Genomic DNA, 19,791 nt, shown 5'->3' with positions numbered 1-19,791 from the left:
GTACACTTGCGATATGATTTTTCTAAAGCTTAAAATTACCACGCTGATCGTACGCTGATTGTTCGAAATGACGTTAGAAACGAGTATAGTCAATTTCAAAGTAAAGTGAATGATAAAACCGCGAAGTATTTTCTCAGCGTCGTCAGAAGTGGCAAAGGAAACCCTAAGCTCGAACGTAAAGCATCTGGATCTGTATATCTCGAATTATATAAAAATCTTCAAAAATCATTAAATCATGGCAAAACGATAATTAGTAGGAAGTAAGACATCGCAATGTGTGGATATCAATGCAACATGTTTAGAACAATTCTATAACTTTACGATCTAATTCCAGGCGGCACGACAGCTTGTTCATCGAAATCAGACAATCTGACGAATGTCGCGGACGAGAATAAGGCGCGAACATCAGCGATCCCTTTGATCGGAAACTTTCCGAACGAAGTTTCGTGATTTTCGAAGGACGACGTCGTTTCTTCGAAAGCAGCAAGTTCGTTAGAAAGTTTCCTATGGAAGGAAATCGATGGAGGAAGAATCTTCTGTCGCGCTTTGGAAGCCCCGTCGAATTAACTCGCGAAATAAATCGAACGAGCGCCATAATCTTTATTACGATCCACGTTACAGTAACAACAATTCGTAAAACTATTTATAATCGTCAACGTCGTCGAACATGTCGCGAATATTACAATTTGCTTAATCGACAAGCCATCTTCACCATTTCGTCTCTATTTGCGGTAGCTGCAACCATATTTCGAAAATGTTTGATTTGAACAACCGTTCTTGCGTATATTGTTGGTGGAACTGATAAAGCCAGGTCGTAAAATCGGTCAAGAGTCGAAATTTACCAATTTGGAATCATTGCACGTTCCATCGATTCGTTATACAGTTTTGATTTATGTTTGTCCGCGGAATAATCTTCTATATGTTTGTGCCACCTTTATTCGGAATTTATCTAAAGGTGCTTGGTAAATTTAGACTCGATTTTCTCAAAAATAAATGTCTCAAACAGAAAACACTCGTCGTTTCTTCTTGTCTTATTTATGGATTAGTTGTACTGCCCGCTTTAGCATGTTCATTCTGTACACGAACACATACACAGTTAATATATTAAGAGAGTTGTTTCCTTCGAATGTGAGGAAGACACGTCTATTTACAGAGAATTAAAAAATAAGAATAAGCAAGAAATTGATATAATCAACGTTTTGCTACGATCATCTGGTAGACTGTTCGCTGTAAACTATCGCCAAAGACTGTCTACCGAATTAAATCAATATCGACAGATAGCAACTTCTCTGTGAAACGCATTCTGTGTCCATAGCAATATGTACATACAACAAAATATACACAAATAATATATTTATTGATGTTCAGTCGCTGCGCGTGTCATGATTGTAATTTCTCACTCATACTCGTTATGAACACACGTAAACCCTCATATAACATTCAAAATGATTCTGTAAGACCCAACCTAGTTCCATCTACAATGGCTCGTGAAAGTGTTTGAACGCTTATTCTAGAAATCTTTTATGTGCATACTGTATGTGCAATACAAAACATTCTGAACGCTGTACAATATATTCATTGAAGATTTCCACAAGTATTCGAATACTACAGTGAGCCACTATATATCAATCAATGCCGCTACTAAATTCTTCAATTTACAACCATGCTACATTAGTTCCACCAACAGTAACAACAGCCTCTGGAAATGTCCTTGGAAGATCATCACTTAGAACGATTAAATGAGTCTGTCATCCGAGAGGTGCTCCGAGACGGTGCCATTTTGCGCCACTTCAAACTCCCTCTTGACCACACCAACGCTCCTGTTCCTCCTTCTAGGAGGTGTAGGGACAACGTTCGTGTTCTCCAGAAGATCATCCAAGCTCCTATTCAATCTGCTCGGCTTCTCTGGCGGAACATCCAGAAAAATGCCTCCTCTGTCGCCTGTACCTCGATCCTCGTCTAAACGAGAAACGTTCCTTTTCTCTAGATCCAGTGAATAATCAACAGATTCTTGCTCGTGCCGAGTCTCCATATTCGCCACAGACTCTTCCCAAGAACAAAATGAAACCTTCCTTCCTGAGACTAGTTTTTTCCCTTCTACAATCTGCTTCGCGGGTGCTGGAATTTCAAGGACATTGGAATTCCTCATCTCTCGATCAACTACATTTAAATCACTCGTTCTTCCTCCATTTTCATTCGGCAAACTATCCATTTTTCCGTTAAAAGTATCAGAATCCCTCTGAACGTCAGACTCTAGTTTCTTTACAACTTGTTCGTCGGTGAAGTTTGATCTATTTTCTTCTTTAGACGCTTCCTGAGAATCTTCTTTCTCTAACATGTCTGACAAAGCAGCTTCCAGTTCTGTCAGGCTTGGTGTCATTGAACTTAGGTTGCTTTCTTCTGCAATTTCTTCCTTGAGAACTTTTAACAAAGTCGAGTGATCAGAGTCTAAAATGTCCGATTTGATCTTAGGCTCGGGACTAGGAGGTGGTGTGTTGGTCTTCCAGTCGTCTAGACTTTTCCTCAGATTGTTATGGACGTTTTTAGCCAGCTTGGCATCGAAGAAATCGTCCAGTTGCTCTTCCTCCAGCATCTCGCGTGGCAAAGACTCCTCTGAGATGGTCCTGATCAGGTTAGTCGCGTGACTGTGTAAATCTTTTGCTTCGTAGGTGTTCTCGTTCGGTTCGCTCTCGTTTGACAAGCTCCTGGCGAACGTCATCCTCGATTGACCCGATCGATCGGTCTCTGGCTTCCCTTCCATGGACCCAGTGAGCGTATCTGCTAAGAGGGAGCGCGTTTAATGCGTTAGTCACGTTCGAAGATAGTTGGGTCCTTTCTGCTCAATCATGCTGGTCAAGAGGAATGCTGGATATGGACAAGTGTGATTCCTGGTTTTGGAATTGTGCTGATTGTTGGGTTTCTTGAGGTTCTCGAAGTAGTAGAGATAATACAGGAAGTTCGAACTTTGGATTTTCGTCTTGTAATCGATTTCAGATAATTTGTTCGTGTTTCTTCTTTGAGAATTTGATGGATATCGGATGGAATTCTGGATTCGTTCACGGTAATTGGGGTCTTTAGCGGTAGCTTTATCCCATTTAGATTTTGAAATTTAGACGTTTTATTAGGTTTGGAGGTTTAGAGACTTGATTTTCATTCTGAGTTATTATTGGACTCTTAAAGGATTGGATTTTGAAATCTTTTAGATTGCTAGATTTGCAATTCGGTTTGAGGTGACTGACATTTGAAGTTCGAGTATTTCTAGGCTCAAGAAGTCTTTGAGATATGGAATTTTGATTTCTAGATTTAGATAACTAAATTTTAGAATTGGGATGCGGTATTAGGACATTTTTAATTAGGATTCTCATGGAAATGAAAGATTTGGACAACTACAAACGTTTCTAAGAGATATTTCTATAAAAAAATTGATTTTTCATACGGTTCTTAATGACAATGGCTTCGAAACCTTGGAAACACGTGACCTGAAACGTCACGGTTGCGCAACAGCTTAATTTCACGCATTCCATTTGATAGATTCGACGAGGTTTTAGGATTTACGAGGGGAAGGAACATTGACAGCTTGATATATCGTGCTGAACCATGCGTCGTATTATTACCAGGGTTATTTCTCAAAGCAGAAAGTAACGAAAGGTCGAAACAGTTTTGTTTCTCGTTTCTATTTACCCAAAGCGGAACGATGTTTCGCCTCGTCCAGGAAAAACGGCTCTTTAGACTCTGACGACTCTCGGACACACGAAACTCTGCAGCTATCCGTAAGCTTCGGTTGATCGAAGTACCTCAAGTGAGATCTGTACAAAAGAAAAAGCGCAAACAAACATTATTCTCGCAAATGTATCGCGATTTGTATTATACGTTATCGAAAACCTGATATCTTTTTCTAACAAAAAAAAATGCCTCGTTTCAATCTTCCATAGACAAACCTGATTGTTGATAACCCGCGTTAAAATTTCACTTTAAAATTTCGTTTCTGTGAATTTTTCACTTCGTCCAACAGAATTTGAAACTATTTGCTTACCACTTAACGTACAGTCCTGTGTTAACACGATAAAAACCTTGACAAGTAGACGAGAATTTTAAATGCCTAAGGCTAATAGACAAAAATATTGCCTCGGATGTAAACTATCAAGTTTGTCCTCGAAACGTGAAAAGATATAAGTTTCGTTCTAAGTCCATTCTTCTTCAAACTTGAACAAATTCAACCAATGAAAACACTTGAACCAATCAAAGCAGGTTTTAATTACCTTGATAATAATCATACTCTATAGTGATACGTTGCAAATATCGTAACAACACTGTAATCATCGCCTGTATCGCTTTAACGTCTCGTATAACTACGTCTATATATCTGCAAATCTAGCAACTTATACTCTAAGTACTAATATATAAATAAACGACTAGAATAGATATAACGTAAGTTTGGAAAGTGGCGAGAGAAGATTATACAATGGTTAAAACGTTAAGACCACGGAATATGGACTTACAACGGTTGGCATCTGGGCACCTCGATTAAACCCACTTAATCCCCGCAACACCGACCATAGATAATCTCTACCGACCTATTTTGATCCACTTCGATGTACTCCGGTTGGCCGAGTGCCGGGGACGCTGTTTTTCCAAATGCCTCCGGCTTCTCCAAGAAGATCGGAGATCTTGGAACATTCGCCAAAGGGGATCTTCTTTCGTCTTCTCGATCGGCCGAGAAATCAACGACATCCTCGTCATCCTCGTGAACTCGCTTCTTCTCCTTGTCGTTCAGCTCCGTAATGTCCTGGAAATCCTTCTCTTGTATCTTGTATCTATTTTACAAGGACCCTAACTTCCGGTCGACGATTCTAATGCAACGTTTACAACAAGAAACGCAGATTTCTTTCTTTTTATTTAACATATAAGATATCTTTCGAGGAAAAGTCTTTATGTTATTTCGATCCGAAGTTGCTTTTTATGTACACAATTATGCGGCTAGGTCTTTTGCGAAGATGATGAAGAAATGACACGTTTCAGAATTCTGCACGCTGTTTCATTTCAAAATTATTACCAAAGTACCATACGATTGTGTCGTTCGACTGTTTGTAGTGAAAGGTGGGAAACAAATATTTCGTTTATATGTGGAATTCGGGCCATTACGATAAATTAAATTAAGGGGGTGTCCTGAATTAGAATGTTCTAAAACAGCGTCTCTTTATGATTTTTTTTAGAAGGGAAAGAAAGAAATGAAATTATTGAATTTTGAGTTATGGTATTATATGTAGTTAACGAATACAAAAAAATTTTTTAGAGTAAAAAGAAATCATAACAGATCTCTAAGCCTATTTCATGGGCTGCAGTTTTCAATCGGCGTGAAAGATCCACCTCGTAATTCTTGACCGAAACGAAAAACCAAAAAGGGATTGAATTATTATCTATTCTTCTTCTCGATGAACTAAAAAAAAGGCAGAAAATAGTGCGGAATTAAACATTTTGGCGGGTTTAAAGGAAAAATGTGTTTTATAAAAAGAAAAAATAAACTTTAAGATGCTATAACAATTATTTAAATAAACTTTTTGACGAACTTTTTTAGTTCATCGAGAAGAAAAATATATAATAATCTAATCCTTTTTTGGTTTTTCGTTTCGGTCAAGAACTACGGGGTGGATCTTTCCTGCCGATTGAAAACTGCATCCCATGAAGTAGGCTTAGAAATCTGTTATAATTTTTCTTTTTACTTCAACAAAAATTTTTTTGTATTCGTTAAATATATACAAAACCATAGCTCAAAATTCAATAACTTCATTTCTTTCTTTCCCTTCTAAAAGAAATCACAAAAAGACGCTGTTTTAGAGCATTCTAATTCCGGACACCCCCTTAAATTCTACAACAAACGTACAATGTTTATACGTAAATATGCGTATACGTCGATTATCGATTGGATCGTACCTCGATGGAAAGACGTCGATGACGATTCAGTTGGCAGTTGGCCTCATCACCTAGCTCCCAGTCTTCAAGTTTATTCGGATCGTATCTCACAAATTCGTCTGTAGTCAGCCCGTTCGTACCACAGTCCAACTTCTCCATCACCTCGTACGGCGTTAGGCTATCGGACCTCGGAATGTAGTCCTCCAATCGTACGCTCGTTTTCTGTGGATTAGAATAAATTCACGCGTTATCCGGCCGAATCTTTGTCACCCTGAGTTTAACCCTTTCGTTGCGGATACCCACTACCACATAAAGCATGCGATGCGGTTAACATAGTGAACCGCGCAGAAGAAGAACGAACGTGTGTTCTGCGTGTTGGAATATCACGAAATATCGTTGCCAGAAGCAGTACATTTGAACGTTGAAGTATTTAGAAGTTGCGTTATTAAGAAGAATAAGACGATGTCTTAACACAGTTGTTCTTCTCGTTTCTCTTTAACACCTGTCATCTCTTGAGACGTCATCTTTCTTTGACGATATATCGGTAACAGGCTTGAACCTTATGTGCGTGATCTAGTCGATTTAACGTGTCGACTATCTGATGCACATAATCGACTCAACGTACTTCAACTACCTGCTGCTTCTCAACTAATCTACCAAATCTCACTTGCCTAACTCTGCTGGGTTATTTGATCTACTTGATCTACATAATCAACCCACGTATCTGAACTGCTGCCCTACCAAATCTGATCTCCAATTTACCTGATTGACCTGATTCTAACGATTCACGTTATCTAATGACCTGATCTTCCTACCTTCACTTAGCTTGCCTTGTAAATTCACGAGATTTCCATCATTTATTCCGCTCGAATATTCAAACGCCGAAAATCCTTTGTGCAAAGCCAAACGATGAAAATTAAAGCCCCCGCGAGCATTCAATCTCTCGACATCCCCCGAACCGAAACAACCAAGAGATTCGAATTAACATTCGAAACACCTGATCGATCGAAATTTCTCAAAGAGAAGCGCCGAACGAATCGAAACGACGTTCAAATTTTCTTTAGGCGCGAGCCTGTGGAAGACAACCGATGGCCGAAAATTCGTAGGGAAAGTCGAGTGTACGTACATCTGAAAACGGCGAGAGGAAAGATTCAGCCGGAAGCGACCCGGTGCTGCTTCTGACGGGTCTCCTGCACTTGCTCGTTTTGCCCTGCTGTTGTTCGTGGTCGTCGTTTTCCTTCGGCCGATGCCTGGCCACGTCCAACTCGTCGTAATTCGGCAGGCTGACGGTGCTGAAGTTCTTGGCCCTCGCGTTACCGCTCGATTTCTCCTGATCCCTCGAGGAATCGTTCGCTCGCTTCTCGATCTCCCTCTTGCTTCTCTTCTCCACACGGTTAGGAGTCGACGAGTCCTTGCTTGTTCGATTCCTCGCGAATTTCTCGTACTCGTCGCTCTCCTTACGCTGGTGCTGGCTGCTCTCGAAACTCCTCTTCCCGGAAACCACGTCGCTCGATATTATCCTTCCGGTCCCGTTAACCTACAGACCCGGAAAATCGGTTCACTCGTTAGCATCGAGGAAGGAAGAGCATAGATAATGCTGGCGAAAGGTAAGGTAAGCTGTTGCTATCTTTCAGGCTATCTTTTCAACCAACTTGTCGATATACTGAGAACTTTTACGCAGCTTTTGTACCAGCAGAATTAAAGAACCTAAATAGAGATTTATTTTTTTCCATTTAATATTGCAACGAATGACATACTTTGCACTTACTACGTACTACTCTGTATATTTATCACATCCATTCTATGCTTTTCTTTCGCCAGAATTTCAGACGCAAGAAACGCGCAACATGGCTGAAGTAAAAATCACGAATCGAAAATATTGGGTTGGCAATTAAGTGATTGCGGATTTTCTCATTTCGTGGCATTGACAAAATCCGCAATCACTTAGTTGCCAACCCAATAGAAACGGAACGTTCAAAAGGCAATTCGACGGCGATACGTGGAAACTAGAAGAAAATCAAATTTGAAAAAAAGACAGCAGCGGCGATGAATAAGAATAGCAGGAAAGGAACGCTGATTCTGGAATAACGAAAGAATCCTTCGCCGACTTTATTTCAACAAAACTACAATCCTCACCCTTATCCATCCCCTGTGCTCGTAACGAACGGTTGGCTCGATTCGACCCGATTTGTAAATATTTCCTAATGTCGCGTCGATATTTGTTTCACAGATTCCCTTTTGTTTGGCGAATCGCGCGGCCCGTTTTACGCGACGGTAAATATTCTCGTGAATATCGAGTCACGAGGGAATTTCCAATGGAGATTGTCCGGATGACTCGCCTTGTGTTCGTAAATCTCTTTCGTTCTTCTGCCATCGCGTCCTGCGTCGTCGTAAGACCGATGTTTATCCGTTTTCACCTCCTCTTCCGTCTCCTGCTCGTCTCCGCTGCTTTTCGGTGACCTGACCGACGAATACAACGGTTCATCGCCGGTTTCTCCTCGTTTTGGACCATTGCACGAATTCTCTGCGATCTCGTCCGGTTTCGGCGGCAGGGGCCTGCCCTTGTTCCGCTTCCGGCGCCTGGGTGGTGGAATCGGCGTGACATCCTTCAGGTTCGAACCTGAATTTTGGGATTTATGACGAATTTTTAGACATTTTACGTGTTTGTGCTGAAAGAAATTTATTCGATATTATCAACGTTGAAATAAACAGCAAACAAACAGAGCTTGGGGCCTTGGGTGGCTACGGAAATGATTTTTAATTAATTTGTAAGGTAACCTAAGGAGATTGAAGGAAGATTTAATGCGATTTATCGATATCCACGTTGATGTATCAAACGCTAGTCGACTTGCCAAAATTTTTAAATTTTAGTTTTGAATGGCACATTGAGATTTCTGAACCAGGACAAGTAGAATGCAGAATTTCTGACGAATTTTTGTGCAACTGTCGCGAAATGGAAGAAGACTTTACTTCGTTTAAAAAGTTCCATCATCCTCCGATCTCTCTCCTTCGTTTCTTTTCTTTTCTTTTCTTTACTCGTGTAGGACTCGATAAAATAAAATTCATTTCCGTTAAAATTATACTCATCTACGTGGTACGTTCCCTTACTCCACTAATTACCAAACTTCCACTATATCTCCTAATGAGAAAACAAAATTCTAATCAGTTACATCATTCGCCGCTTATAATGAAAATCCAATTGACATTGCTGTAAGAATAATAACAATATATATATATATAAACAATCTACAATACCTCGACAAAAAGGTAAACGCTAAAATTTCAAAAACACACGGACGTGCTATAATTAACTTGGCTCTATGCAGAAGCTACTAAAAGGGAGATAGAGCGAGGGAAATGCTGCAGTGGAAATTTCTTGGCAAAAGTGGCAGCCAGGGGATAAACACGTAACAAGGGCCACATCGAAAGTTTCCAACCTGCCGGCCAAACTCATACTTTCCAGCCTATTTTTTCCCCCTCACTTGGAGCTTAGAAAGCCCGAATGGCGGAGAATTAGGGTTTGGCTATAAGGGGAGGGATTTTGTCTGCTATAGTTATTTACAAATACGTATACCGATGCAACGAAGCGTGTTGCAGAAGGGTTCACGATACACGCTGTTTCTATCCTTATCAGCCGGCATGTCGGAACCAGCGTGTTCTCGTTAAGGATACAGCTTGCAATACGAGCTAACGATAAATTGCGAGCTTACAGCTGGACGTGGGGGTGGTGGCCGGATAGAGGCTCGTGTCGACGGTTAAATTCGTGAGAGCGGAGCTCGCCCTCGGTGTACTCGGCACTTCGAGGTTCACGTCGACCCAGTCGCTCGGTTGAAAAAGCCTGTCCACGGAATCTATGCTTCTGCCCCTGGTGAGAAGCTCCCTTGGCGGCGAACCAGCGTACCCTATTTCGGAGCTGCAAATAGATCCGAGAGAAACCGCTAAATAATACGCGCCACTGCGAAAGTGTCGTCGTACCTATGGGGATGACGATGAGCGTGAAAATAAAACGTGTATGGGTGGTCGCGAAAGTTTCGCAGTTTCGGATCGTGTTAGGTGTTTGGTGTAGTAATTCGCGTTAACGGGTTTTGCACTGCATCTGCCATCTATTTTACGTATTTTACGTGTTTTACGTCGCCGATGCAGAAAGTGCGTTAAATCGTACGCTAACGTAGCGTAGAGAACTTTACCTGCGATCTATTGGGTTGGCAACTAAATGATTACAATCTAATGACAAAATCCGCAATCGCTTAATTGCCAACCTAATATCCCCGACAGATATTTATTGGTCTATTTAACGGAGCAATTTATATTTTAATTTATGGCGGGGCAATTACGTTTTGAAAAGAAAAACGAAACATTGAAACGGACACTCTGGTGTAAATGTTTATGCAGATTCATATGTCCGTGTACACTGCCAAAGAAATAGAATCGTTAGATACGATAAATGACAGTTTGCTTGGTCCTCGTAAATACGTTTCTGCACTTATAAATAGCCGACAGATGTATAAACATGCTGAATTTGCATGTTACCGAGAGGATACCGGAAACCAACAAACTGAAACTTTCCTATGTCCGACGAAACGATAAAACAAGGACTCGTTTCCACTAAAATTCCTCGACATTCTTCGAGACAGATATCGTTGCATATGTATATTTCTGAATGATTTTTATTTAACTTAAACTCGATGAACTAAAAAGAAGGCAGAAGATAGTGTGAAATTAAAAATTTTGACGGGTTTAAAGGAAAAATGTGCTTTTTAAAAAGAAAAAATAAACTTTAAGGTGCTACAACAATTATTTAAATAATCTTTTTGACGAACTTTTTTTACTTCATCGAGAAGAAAAATATACAATAATTTAATCCTTTTTTGGTTTTTCGTTTCGGTCAAGAACTACGGGGTGGATCCTTCCCGCTGATTGAAAACTGTAGCCCGTGAAATAGGCTTAGAAATCTGCTATAATTTTTCTTTTTACTTTAAAAAAAATTTTTTTGTATTCGTTAAATATATAGAAAACCATAGCTCAAAATTCAATAACTTCATCTGTTTCTTTCCCTTCTAAAAAAAATCACAAAAAGACGCTGTTTTAGAACATACTAATTCAGGACACCTCTTAAGCGCTGTTCCACTAGCCATATACGTTATTTCTTTTAGTAGTTTCAAATGTGTTCCGATATTATTTGCTTCTATTTAGAAATATATCTTTAAACAGTGCAGGTGGAAATTAAAAGATAATTGTCCCCTTCTGTCTCAATAAATTTCTGTCTGCGTAGATGAATAAAAGTCAACTTTTATGAGATTCGCATATTCAATGCTATAATAAAGTGAAACATGAAAAAGTCGTAAAACAAGTAGTTACCAAAAACTCTGCTATTCTCGGAAGAACGCGTACCAGCCAGAATCCATAAAGCCAGCAACAGCTCTATCGAAGCTTATAATCAATTGTGAAACAAACAGAAATCTCTCTCTCTCTCTCTCTCTCTCTCTCTTAAAAAAAAAGAGAAAGAAAAAGAAACGAGGAAGAAACAAATACCTTAAACCTGCAAGAATGCAACATGAGAAATGTGTGACGTGTGGGAATATTTTCCCAAAATATCTTTCATTCTCTTGACAGCGTGTCCATACAAAGCACGCGAATAAAACAGGCTATAAACGCGACGGAAGAATAAATCGAAGATGAAACGTTCGAATGGGTAGAATTTGCTTTTTACTCGGCTACTCGAATCGTTCCAACGAAAGGAATTCGAAACAGGTTACGGGTGGGTGGGGAGGGAGTTGAGTGTACAAAAACGTTAATCGATGGAATTCCACGATTTTCGTCGATATTCTCGAGTCGTCCTCGCGCGTCACAATCTCTCCCTCTCTCTCTCTCTCTCTCTCTCTCTCTCTTTGCCTCCTCGGGAAGAAGTTAAAAGGAAGTTTCGTACAAAAGGACGAGAAGGAGCGTACACAGGGAGAAATTCCAACGACGTCTCGCGTCCCCGGAAGAGTTATTGCTCGGGGGACACGAAGAAACACGGCATGCATTTGCGAGTAACCGTATAATAGAGCCGCGTTGTAGCGATGCCAAATAATTTCGCCGGGGTCAGGCCGAAATTTTCGAAATACAGAAATTGTAGCTGAATCAAGCGGCGGAAGTGACGGGACCCCTGTGCGAACCGTTTCTGGATAATATAATGGAGGGACGAGAAGAGGCAAGTTGGCACCGTTGTTCTTCCTTTAAATGTAATGTAAAAGCCGCGCTAATGAGAGAACGAGAATTCGCAAGAGGCATTTTTCAGAGGAAAGGACTTTCACGAGGAAGAATGGGAAACACAGCTATTGTCAGCAGTTGATTCGTCACACTAAATTTACAGAATGGGAATTATTTGATATTCATTTGAAATAGATTTCTAAGTATAACAAGAAAGAAATAATAGTGGAACGATAATTTGTACCTATTTGGCGATTGGAAACATGTTTAAGGATGTGTCCTGAATTAGTATGTTCTAAAACAGCGTCTTTTTGTGATTTTTTTTAGAAGGGAAAGAAAGAAATGAAGTTATTGAGTTTTGAGGTGTGGTTTTGTATATATTTAACGAATACAGAAAAATTTTTGTTAAAGTAAAAAGAAAAATTATAACAGATTTCTAAGCCTATTTCATGGGCTGTAGTTTTCAATCGGCGTGAAAGATCCACCTCGTAATTCTTGACCGAAACAAAAAACCAAAAAGGGATTAAATTGTTGTATATTTTTCTTCTCGATGAAGTAAAAAAGTTCGTCAAAAAGTTTATTTAAATAATTGTTGTAGCACCTTAAAGTTTATTTTTTCTTTTTAAAAAACACATTCTTTCTTTAAACTCGCCAAAATTTCTAATTTCGCACTATTTTCTGTCTTTTTTTTTAGTTCATCGAGAAGAAAAATATATAATAACTTAATCCTTTTTTGGTTTTTCGTTTCAGTCAGGAATTGCGAGGTGGATCTTTCACGCCGATTGAAAACTGTAGCCCATGAAATAGGCTTAGAAATCCGTTATAATTTTTCTTTTTACTTAAAAAAAATTTTTTGTATTCGTTAACTATATATAAAATTCAACTATATATAAAGCTCAAAATTCAATAACTTTATCTATTTCTTTCCCTTCTAAAAAAGATCACAAAAAGACGCTGTCTTAGAACGTTGTAATTCAAAACACTCCCTTAAATGAAGGAAAACTCCTAATTTAGAATGCAGAAATTGCAATATAATAGCAGCAGGCTCTTGGAAACGCCATCTTTTAATGTAAATAATGTGTAGAAGATAATATAACCGATAATATAAAACCGTCAAATATATTTAAAATGATAAATAAATTAATACAGACAATAATCGCTCGTACTAACAGATTCGCTAAAGACAGTGTAAATCGCTAATTAGATCGCTGATAACTCGCTGATAACTGGTAGATACTGTACTCCTTACTTATACTGGTCCTGAACAAACCAACTATCCTCTACATTCGTGCCCCGACGTGATTTGAACACGACAAACTCCTTTATAAATAAAAATTAATTCGATGTTGTAAATATTCGGTGCCGATACCCATCGAAAGACCGAAATTGGACGATTTCTAAGAGACTCGAATATTCTTTCGAATTTTGTCAAAACGCGATCAAATCCACGCACCCGCAAAGCCACACGCACAAATTGAATTTCAGAGAACAGCTTGTCCAACTATCTTCAAACGTCTCTTCTTTGTATTTTTTAAATTGTCCATAATGAAGCAGTGGAAGATAAATTGCTATAATACAAAATATTACAAAATTTACATTATCGACCATTCTATTAATTTTCCATGGATCTTCCGACGCCAATGGAACGCTATTACAACGATAAGTTTGACGAAATTTATCGGCTCGAGAACTCGGAAATTGAAAGATTAACAACTCGCACGTTGCCCTCGTCCTACGTATCGCCGACTCGAATAGAAGTGAAACACATTATTTCGCGAGCAACCGGGCGTCGATATCGGATTTTCCATTGGCTGCCTGTTTTCCGCTATTATTAATGCACTTCGCGAGACAATCGTAAAACTATTAAAACGTGCACCGTTATCGGAGCTTTCGACGCGCACGTACTCTCCGTTTCATTTGGATTTTTCGCCGAGTACTATCTTACCAGCGTTTCTCAAATTCAGCGTCATTTTCACCGGAATTTTCACGCGCTCGCCCGTTTACCCAATGGAAAAATATTAGCGACTATGATAATAGCGATGGAACAAAAAACAAAAAAAAGAAGAAGGCTAAAATGCGAATTTTCTATGCAGGTTTCGATATTTTTACGATTAAAGGAATGACGTCTAAGCAGTGATTTTTCCGAATTGCGAAGCAGATTATTTCTTATAACGTCGATTCTACTATATTACAATGAGTGTGTATTATAATGACTGTGTATAATGACTGTGTATTATAATGAGTTTTACTTTTACTTCCAAATACTAGAAATCCATTATTCTCAGAAAAGAATAATTTGACGAGAGTCGTATCTGTTTCATTCACTGTGATTTGAATATTTCCGTACGTTACGTGTATGGTTTTCATTTTTGTGCCTTTAAATCAAGGATTAAGAATCGCTCATAATACCGTATATTTATATTTTCTCTTTTCTTCTGAATCTCTTAATATATATCTTTTTTAAAATGTCTCGTTTATCACTTGAATATTTTATATGTAATATTTCACTACTTATATAGTATACGAAGCTTCGTGTACATAAGCCACGACAAATTTTTCACCACGATAAACAGCCACCAGTTACACATGCCATTGACCTAAGCAGCGTTCAGCTTAAAATTCTTGCAATTTTTACCGAATTTTCTGCTCTCTTTGTGCAAGAACCCTGTTAAAATCGAAAATAATTATTTCCTGCAAAAATATATATATGAAAATTGTTTTAATCGTCCTTGGCATTTAAACTTCCCTAAACTGAATCTTCCACTATATTTCAACTATATGTGAACCACTCGAGAGACAAATCGATTAATCTCGTTCTGTGAAATTTTCCCTATTTTAATATTCCTATTCCTAATCAATTATTTTCCAGAATTTAACTTTCCAGAAACCAATCTATTAATCCAGACAGAAAAATTGTCCAATAGCTAGAAACGAATTCTAGGGATACGCGTTTAAATATAAAATTCTATCGATTTAAACGGAATAATAAAATTAAATCAAAATCTACGATGCTAATCTTAAGCTTCATTCACTTGGATTTTGATTAGATATTTCCATGGCAACGACTTGCAATTTTTACCGAATTCTCTGCTCTCTTTGTGCAAGAACCCTGTTAAAATCGAAAATAATTATTTCCTGCAAAAATATATATATGAAAATTGTTTTAATCGTCCTTGGCATTTAAACTTCCCTAAACTGAATCTTCCACTATATTTCAACTATATCTGAACCACTCGAGAGACAAATCGATTAATCTCGTTCTCTGAAATTTCCTCTATTTTAATATTCCAATTCCTGATTGACTATTTTCCAAAAATTAACTTTCTAGAATTTAATTTTCCAGAAACTTAATTCTATTCTATCTTTTAATCCAGACAGAAAAATTGTCCAATAGCTAGAAACAAATCCTAGAGATGCGCGTTTAAATATAAAGTTCTATCGATTTAAACGGAATAATAAAATTAAATCAAAATCTACGACGCTAATCTTAAGCTTCGTTCACCTGGATTTTAATTGCACATTTCTATGGCAACGACTACGCGATTTGTGCAACGATCCATCGAATCGACGAACCAAATCCAATCCGTTACTGTCGCATCTTCGCGATACTTTGACAGTTTTGGCCCAGATTCGGTGAATTCGACGGGGACAACAGGAATGATGCATCGCTGATCCGTGCATGCCGCCCTGCATAAATTAGATCCTGTCGTGGATCCTATGAACCCGGCTTAACGCAGTGCATAAATAAAGTATACGTGTCGCTGGCTCTTGTATACTCGCCGATCAAGCAAAATATATCGTACACGTTAAGTCGAATGGAAACTGACGTTCGAATTATTTTCAAGGAAATAATAAAACGTACAATTTATTAGTATCACTATATTATTATTATTATATTATATTATATTGTATTATTTTTTATTATCTTTCCTGTTCCATCTTCCTATTACATAAATATCGTATCTATTCGTATTAATATTTATTTTGTTTTATTATGGTAATGTATTTCCTACGTTACGACATTAAGATTCTCTAAAGGATACTTTTTATCTTATTTAACATTAGAACTACCACACCAGCCAAATTCACTGGTTTTACAATTTTATTATAAAATTCCTACTTCGTGTTATATCTTTTTTCCGCAATGATGCAATGACTTTCGCAACGATAGCTAAAAGAATAATATAATGAATTTTATTTTCTTTTTTTTGTATTCAAACTGAAAATAATTTTGTACCAAGGCTACTTATACAAATAGCAGTCAAAACGTCTGGTACTTGTCAAAGTGTGCAAGGGTCCTGCAATCTGTTTATCGAACCCCAATTAACCAGCTTCCTCGTTTCGTATAACTTGCCACACCTTTTTAAAATTTGTACTGCGTATCATTCGATATGACGATATCAGTTGTCAGGAAGATTCCGGATCGATCGCTAGATCGCTAGATGTTATCACTAAAAATTCCACAGCAGTCAAAATGACTGATTCTACAATTTTATAAATGCGTCAACCCTCGTTTAGGGATCATGGTCCTAGATGGATTAATAATACCAAAAATGTACTACATAACATGAAATTCCTTTTGTAAGTAATAAATCAATAAATATAAAAATATTCTATTATTAGGTATTTTTTTAATCAGGTATTTTGGTAGAAATATCTTCGTATTAACTATCGGTTGTTCTAGTGTTAATACGAAGATATTGCGTATCGTTTCTCTTTCACATCCTTGTTAACAGATGTGAAATTTATAATAAACATGATACTAGACAATCGTACTATATTATGCGCGTATCGTGTGTCGTCCGTGTTAAATATGACGTAATATGTTATAAAATAAAAATGTGCTTCGACGTGTTCGCATCATATACGTCGTTGCATGGAAATATGAATATTTTCAAATATTCTCATTCTACTCAGTTTTATTTTCTTCTATTCGTTTCAGTGCGTTCCAGTGACGCGTTATTTATTCTGCGCGAAAACACATAGTCGATAAATTATTCTCTTTAGACAATGAGAACTTCCGCGAATCTTTAATTCGTCTATTATTTGAAAATGCATTTGAAAGTTTAAGGTACGCGTTGTTTTCACGTACTTCCTGCATGTACGTACATTGAGAGAAGGAAAATATAAATGTAAATGTATCTATACACTTTTCACTCGTCGTTACACTGTATATAGTCGTCGTTGATGGATTAGAGACTGAGACTTGAAATCTTGGAAACTCTGTATCTTGTTTCTGAATCCTTTCAAAACAATCACGAGATAGCTGTAACGCGTTTTAATCACCGATCTATCATCGAGACTCGACTCGCAACCCCGAGCATCGAGATCGCTTTCCGCGCAATTAAATGCAATCTTCGCTTTCGGGGGAACAAACGGGAAATTACGAAGCAAACGGGGGAATCGACGCCGGGAAATCCCTGTTTCTAAAAGCTTCGTCCCTTCTGCTCTCGTGTTTCGTCCCTTCGTCTCGCGTTTCTCGTGATGACGCTTAATTGACGCTCGTCGAAGAATCTTTTCTTCGATCACACGAACCAAGCAGAAGAAAAGGAAGCTCGGAAAAGAGGAGAATCACGAGATTTGATATGGTTCGGCGGACTGACCACGCAAGATTTCTTGAAAATTCTTCCACTTTGGGAAGGATTAACTTTCGTAGAACAGAAGCGGTTTTGGTTAAAGAATTGTAGTATCTTGCAAAGGGATACGATGATGATATTATTGTTATTTATTTTAGTCCGTGCCTTTCGGCTTTGGACGAACTTTCGAATTACATTTCTTACATTTATTGTATTGCACTCCTTGGCATATTCTTATCAATAGTCTCTAAAACTAATGACTACAAACTATTGCAACTTATGACTACACATTATTGTCACTTTGGTCCTTTGCCTTCTTGGCGTGCTACCTTCTTGTCCTTCCTCCCCGTCTTGTATTGCCCTTGCCCTTCTCTTCTCTATTATTGCTTTTAATTCCGTTAGTCCTTCTCCAGTCTCATTCAGTGTTTTTTTCATGTGTTTTGGTCCTCCCTTTATTTCACATTCTTCTATTACATGTCTCAGATCCTCTTCTTCCCTTCCGCATAATCTGCACCTTTTTTCTCCCTCCTCTTTCCAGTGTTCCTTCGCTTTGGTCTCGTTTCCACGCCTGAATCTGGCTATAATTTTTCTGTCCTTCCACTTCATCCTCCCTTCCAAGTACTTTGGCATCTCATCTTTAGTTATGTTTCTGTAGTATCTGTTATATTTGGATTCCTTTATCCTTTTCCTCCTCTCTTCTGTTTCTCTCTTCCTTCTTTCTTCTACAATTTGGTCTCCTGTCCAACTTTCTTGCTCTTCTCCTGCTTCCCTCTGTGTCCCTCCATTTTTCACCTCTTCTAGTACCTTCTTTCTCTTTCTTGCTCGGGATACGATGATGATAATTCCACGAAGTTAAAACATGAAAGTTGTCGCAATGATGTCAAATAATTTCACGTTCTATAGAAAGTTTATGTTCGAATTGTAATTGGTAAAATAGTAACGATGAATTCATAAAACTAAATGCAAAAGTGATTATAAAGGTATAAAATAATCGTACGATCTTAAACTGAAACTTAAAACATAGAAACTTGAAATTCAATTGATAAAAATTTAAACGAGCAAAAATTAATGGAATTAATAACAATTGTTATGTGCATTGATGAAATACACGGAAATTCATACGGCTGAAATAAAATGAAGTAGAATGAGATAGGAAATTTGTATGAAATTCGCAAGATTGTCTCGAGTGTATTCTACTTTTTCTTGAATTAGAGAATTCAGAGGAAGATGAGAAAGAAGAAATTTGAAGAAGAATTCAAAGAAACGAGGTCGGAGAAAGAGCCGGCAGCTCCCGTAGGGTTAATTTAACTAGAAATCACAGCGATTTATCCCAGAAACCCAGTTTCGCGGATGAAAGAGACACACAGGAGCTCGTGACACGTTTGTCTGTCGGCTGGAAAATCTTACGCGCCATGGAAAATTCTCTAAAGACAAAACGCGTCCCTCTCTTCCCGGGACGAGAAACGCTGCGAATGAATCGTGGTGTGCGTAGATCGAACGAATGTACAGGGTGATTTTAATATAATTGAGCCAGATTACATCGCTATTTTAACCCCATTGTAAGTAAACGTAGAAAAATTAAGAGAACTTTGTAGAGGAAAATTGTATTTCATTTAATAAAGTCTATCATTCTCTGTCGAAAATGGATATATTAGGTCGTTCCAAAAGTTGCTTTTGTTTTATAAGGAAATAATAGATGTGCAACATTTTTTATTTCATATTATTTTATTAAATTATGAATAATCCATTATGTAGGAATAAAATAGTTTGAATAGAACATTTTGTTCTGTTACTACAAAAGTACTTCAGAAGAACAATTTGAATAGAACATATTGTTCTGTTACTACAAAAGTACTTCGGAAGAACAATTTGAATAAAACATTTTGTTCTGTTATTACAAAATTACTACAGGAAAACAATTTGAATAGAACATTTTGTTCTGTTACTAGAAAATTACCATAGAAGAACAATTTGAATAGAACATTTTGCTCTGTTACTACAAAAGTACTTCAGGAGAACAATTTGAATAGAACATTTTGTTCTGTTACTACAAAAGTACTTCAGGAGAACAATTTGAATAGAACATTTTGTTCTGTTACTACAAAAGTACTTC

General features: G+C 37.9%; 1 protein-coding gene across 5 annotated transcripts in view; it reads right to left on the bottom strand.

Annotated features, from left to right (window-relative positions):
* Positions 1 to 576: 576 nt before the first annotated feature.
* Positions 577 to 19,791, bottom strand: part of LOC122569728 — a 54,251-nt gene continuing 35,036 nt past the window's right edge. For 4 of the 5 annotated variants that reach the window (XM_043731244.1, XM_043731245.1, XM_043731246.1 and 1 more), the window contains 7 exons: positions 9,621 to 9,823; positions 8,250 to 8,530; positions 7,037 to 7,447; positions 5,932 to 6,132; positions 4,575 to 4,786; positions 3,682 to 3,806; positions 577 to 2,781 (listed from right to left, as the gene is read on the bottom strand). In XM_043731244.1, coding sequence (XP_043587179.1) covers positions 1,736 to 2,781; positions 3,682 to 3,806; positions 4,575 to 4,786; positions 5,932 to 6,132; positions 7,037 to 7,447; positions 8,250 to 8,530; positions 9,621 to 9,823 — 2,479 coding nt within the window. In that variant the 3' untranslated portion in view covers positions 577 to 1,735. The remainder of the gene's footprint in view (positions 2,782 to 3,681; positions 3,807 to 4,574; positions 4,787 to 5,931; positions 6,133 to 7,036; positions 7,448 to 8,249; positions 8,531 to 9,620; positions 9,824 to 19,791) is intronic. The other variant, XM_043731243.1, reaches the window with a different exon arrangement.

Source organism: Bombus pyrosoma, linkage group LG7 (assembly GCF_014825855.1).
Source record: "Bombus pyrosoma isolate SC7728 linkage group LG7, ASM1482585v1, whole genome shotgun sequence".
Classification (NCBI taxonomy): Eukaryota; Metazoa; Arthropoda; class Insecta; order Hymenoptera; family Apidae; genus Bombus; species Bombus pyrosoma.
The sequence above is the reverse complement of the archived record's forward strand: the minus strand, read 5'-3'. Positions and strand labels throughout refer to the sequence as shown.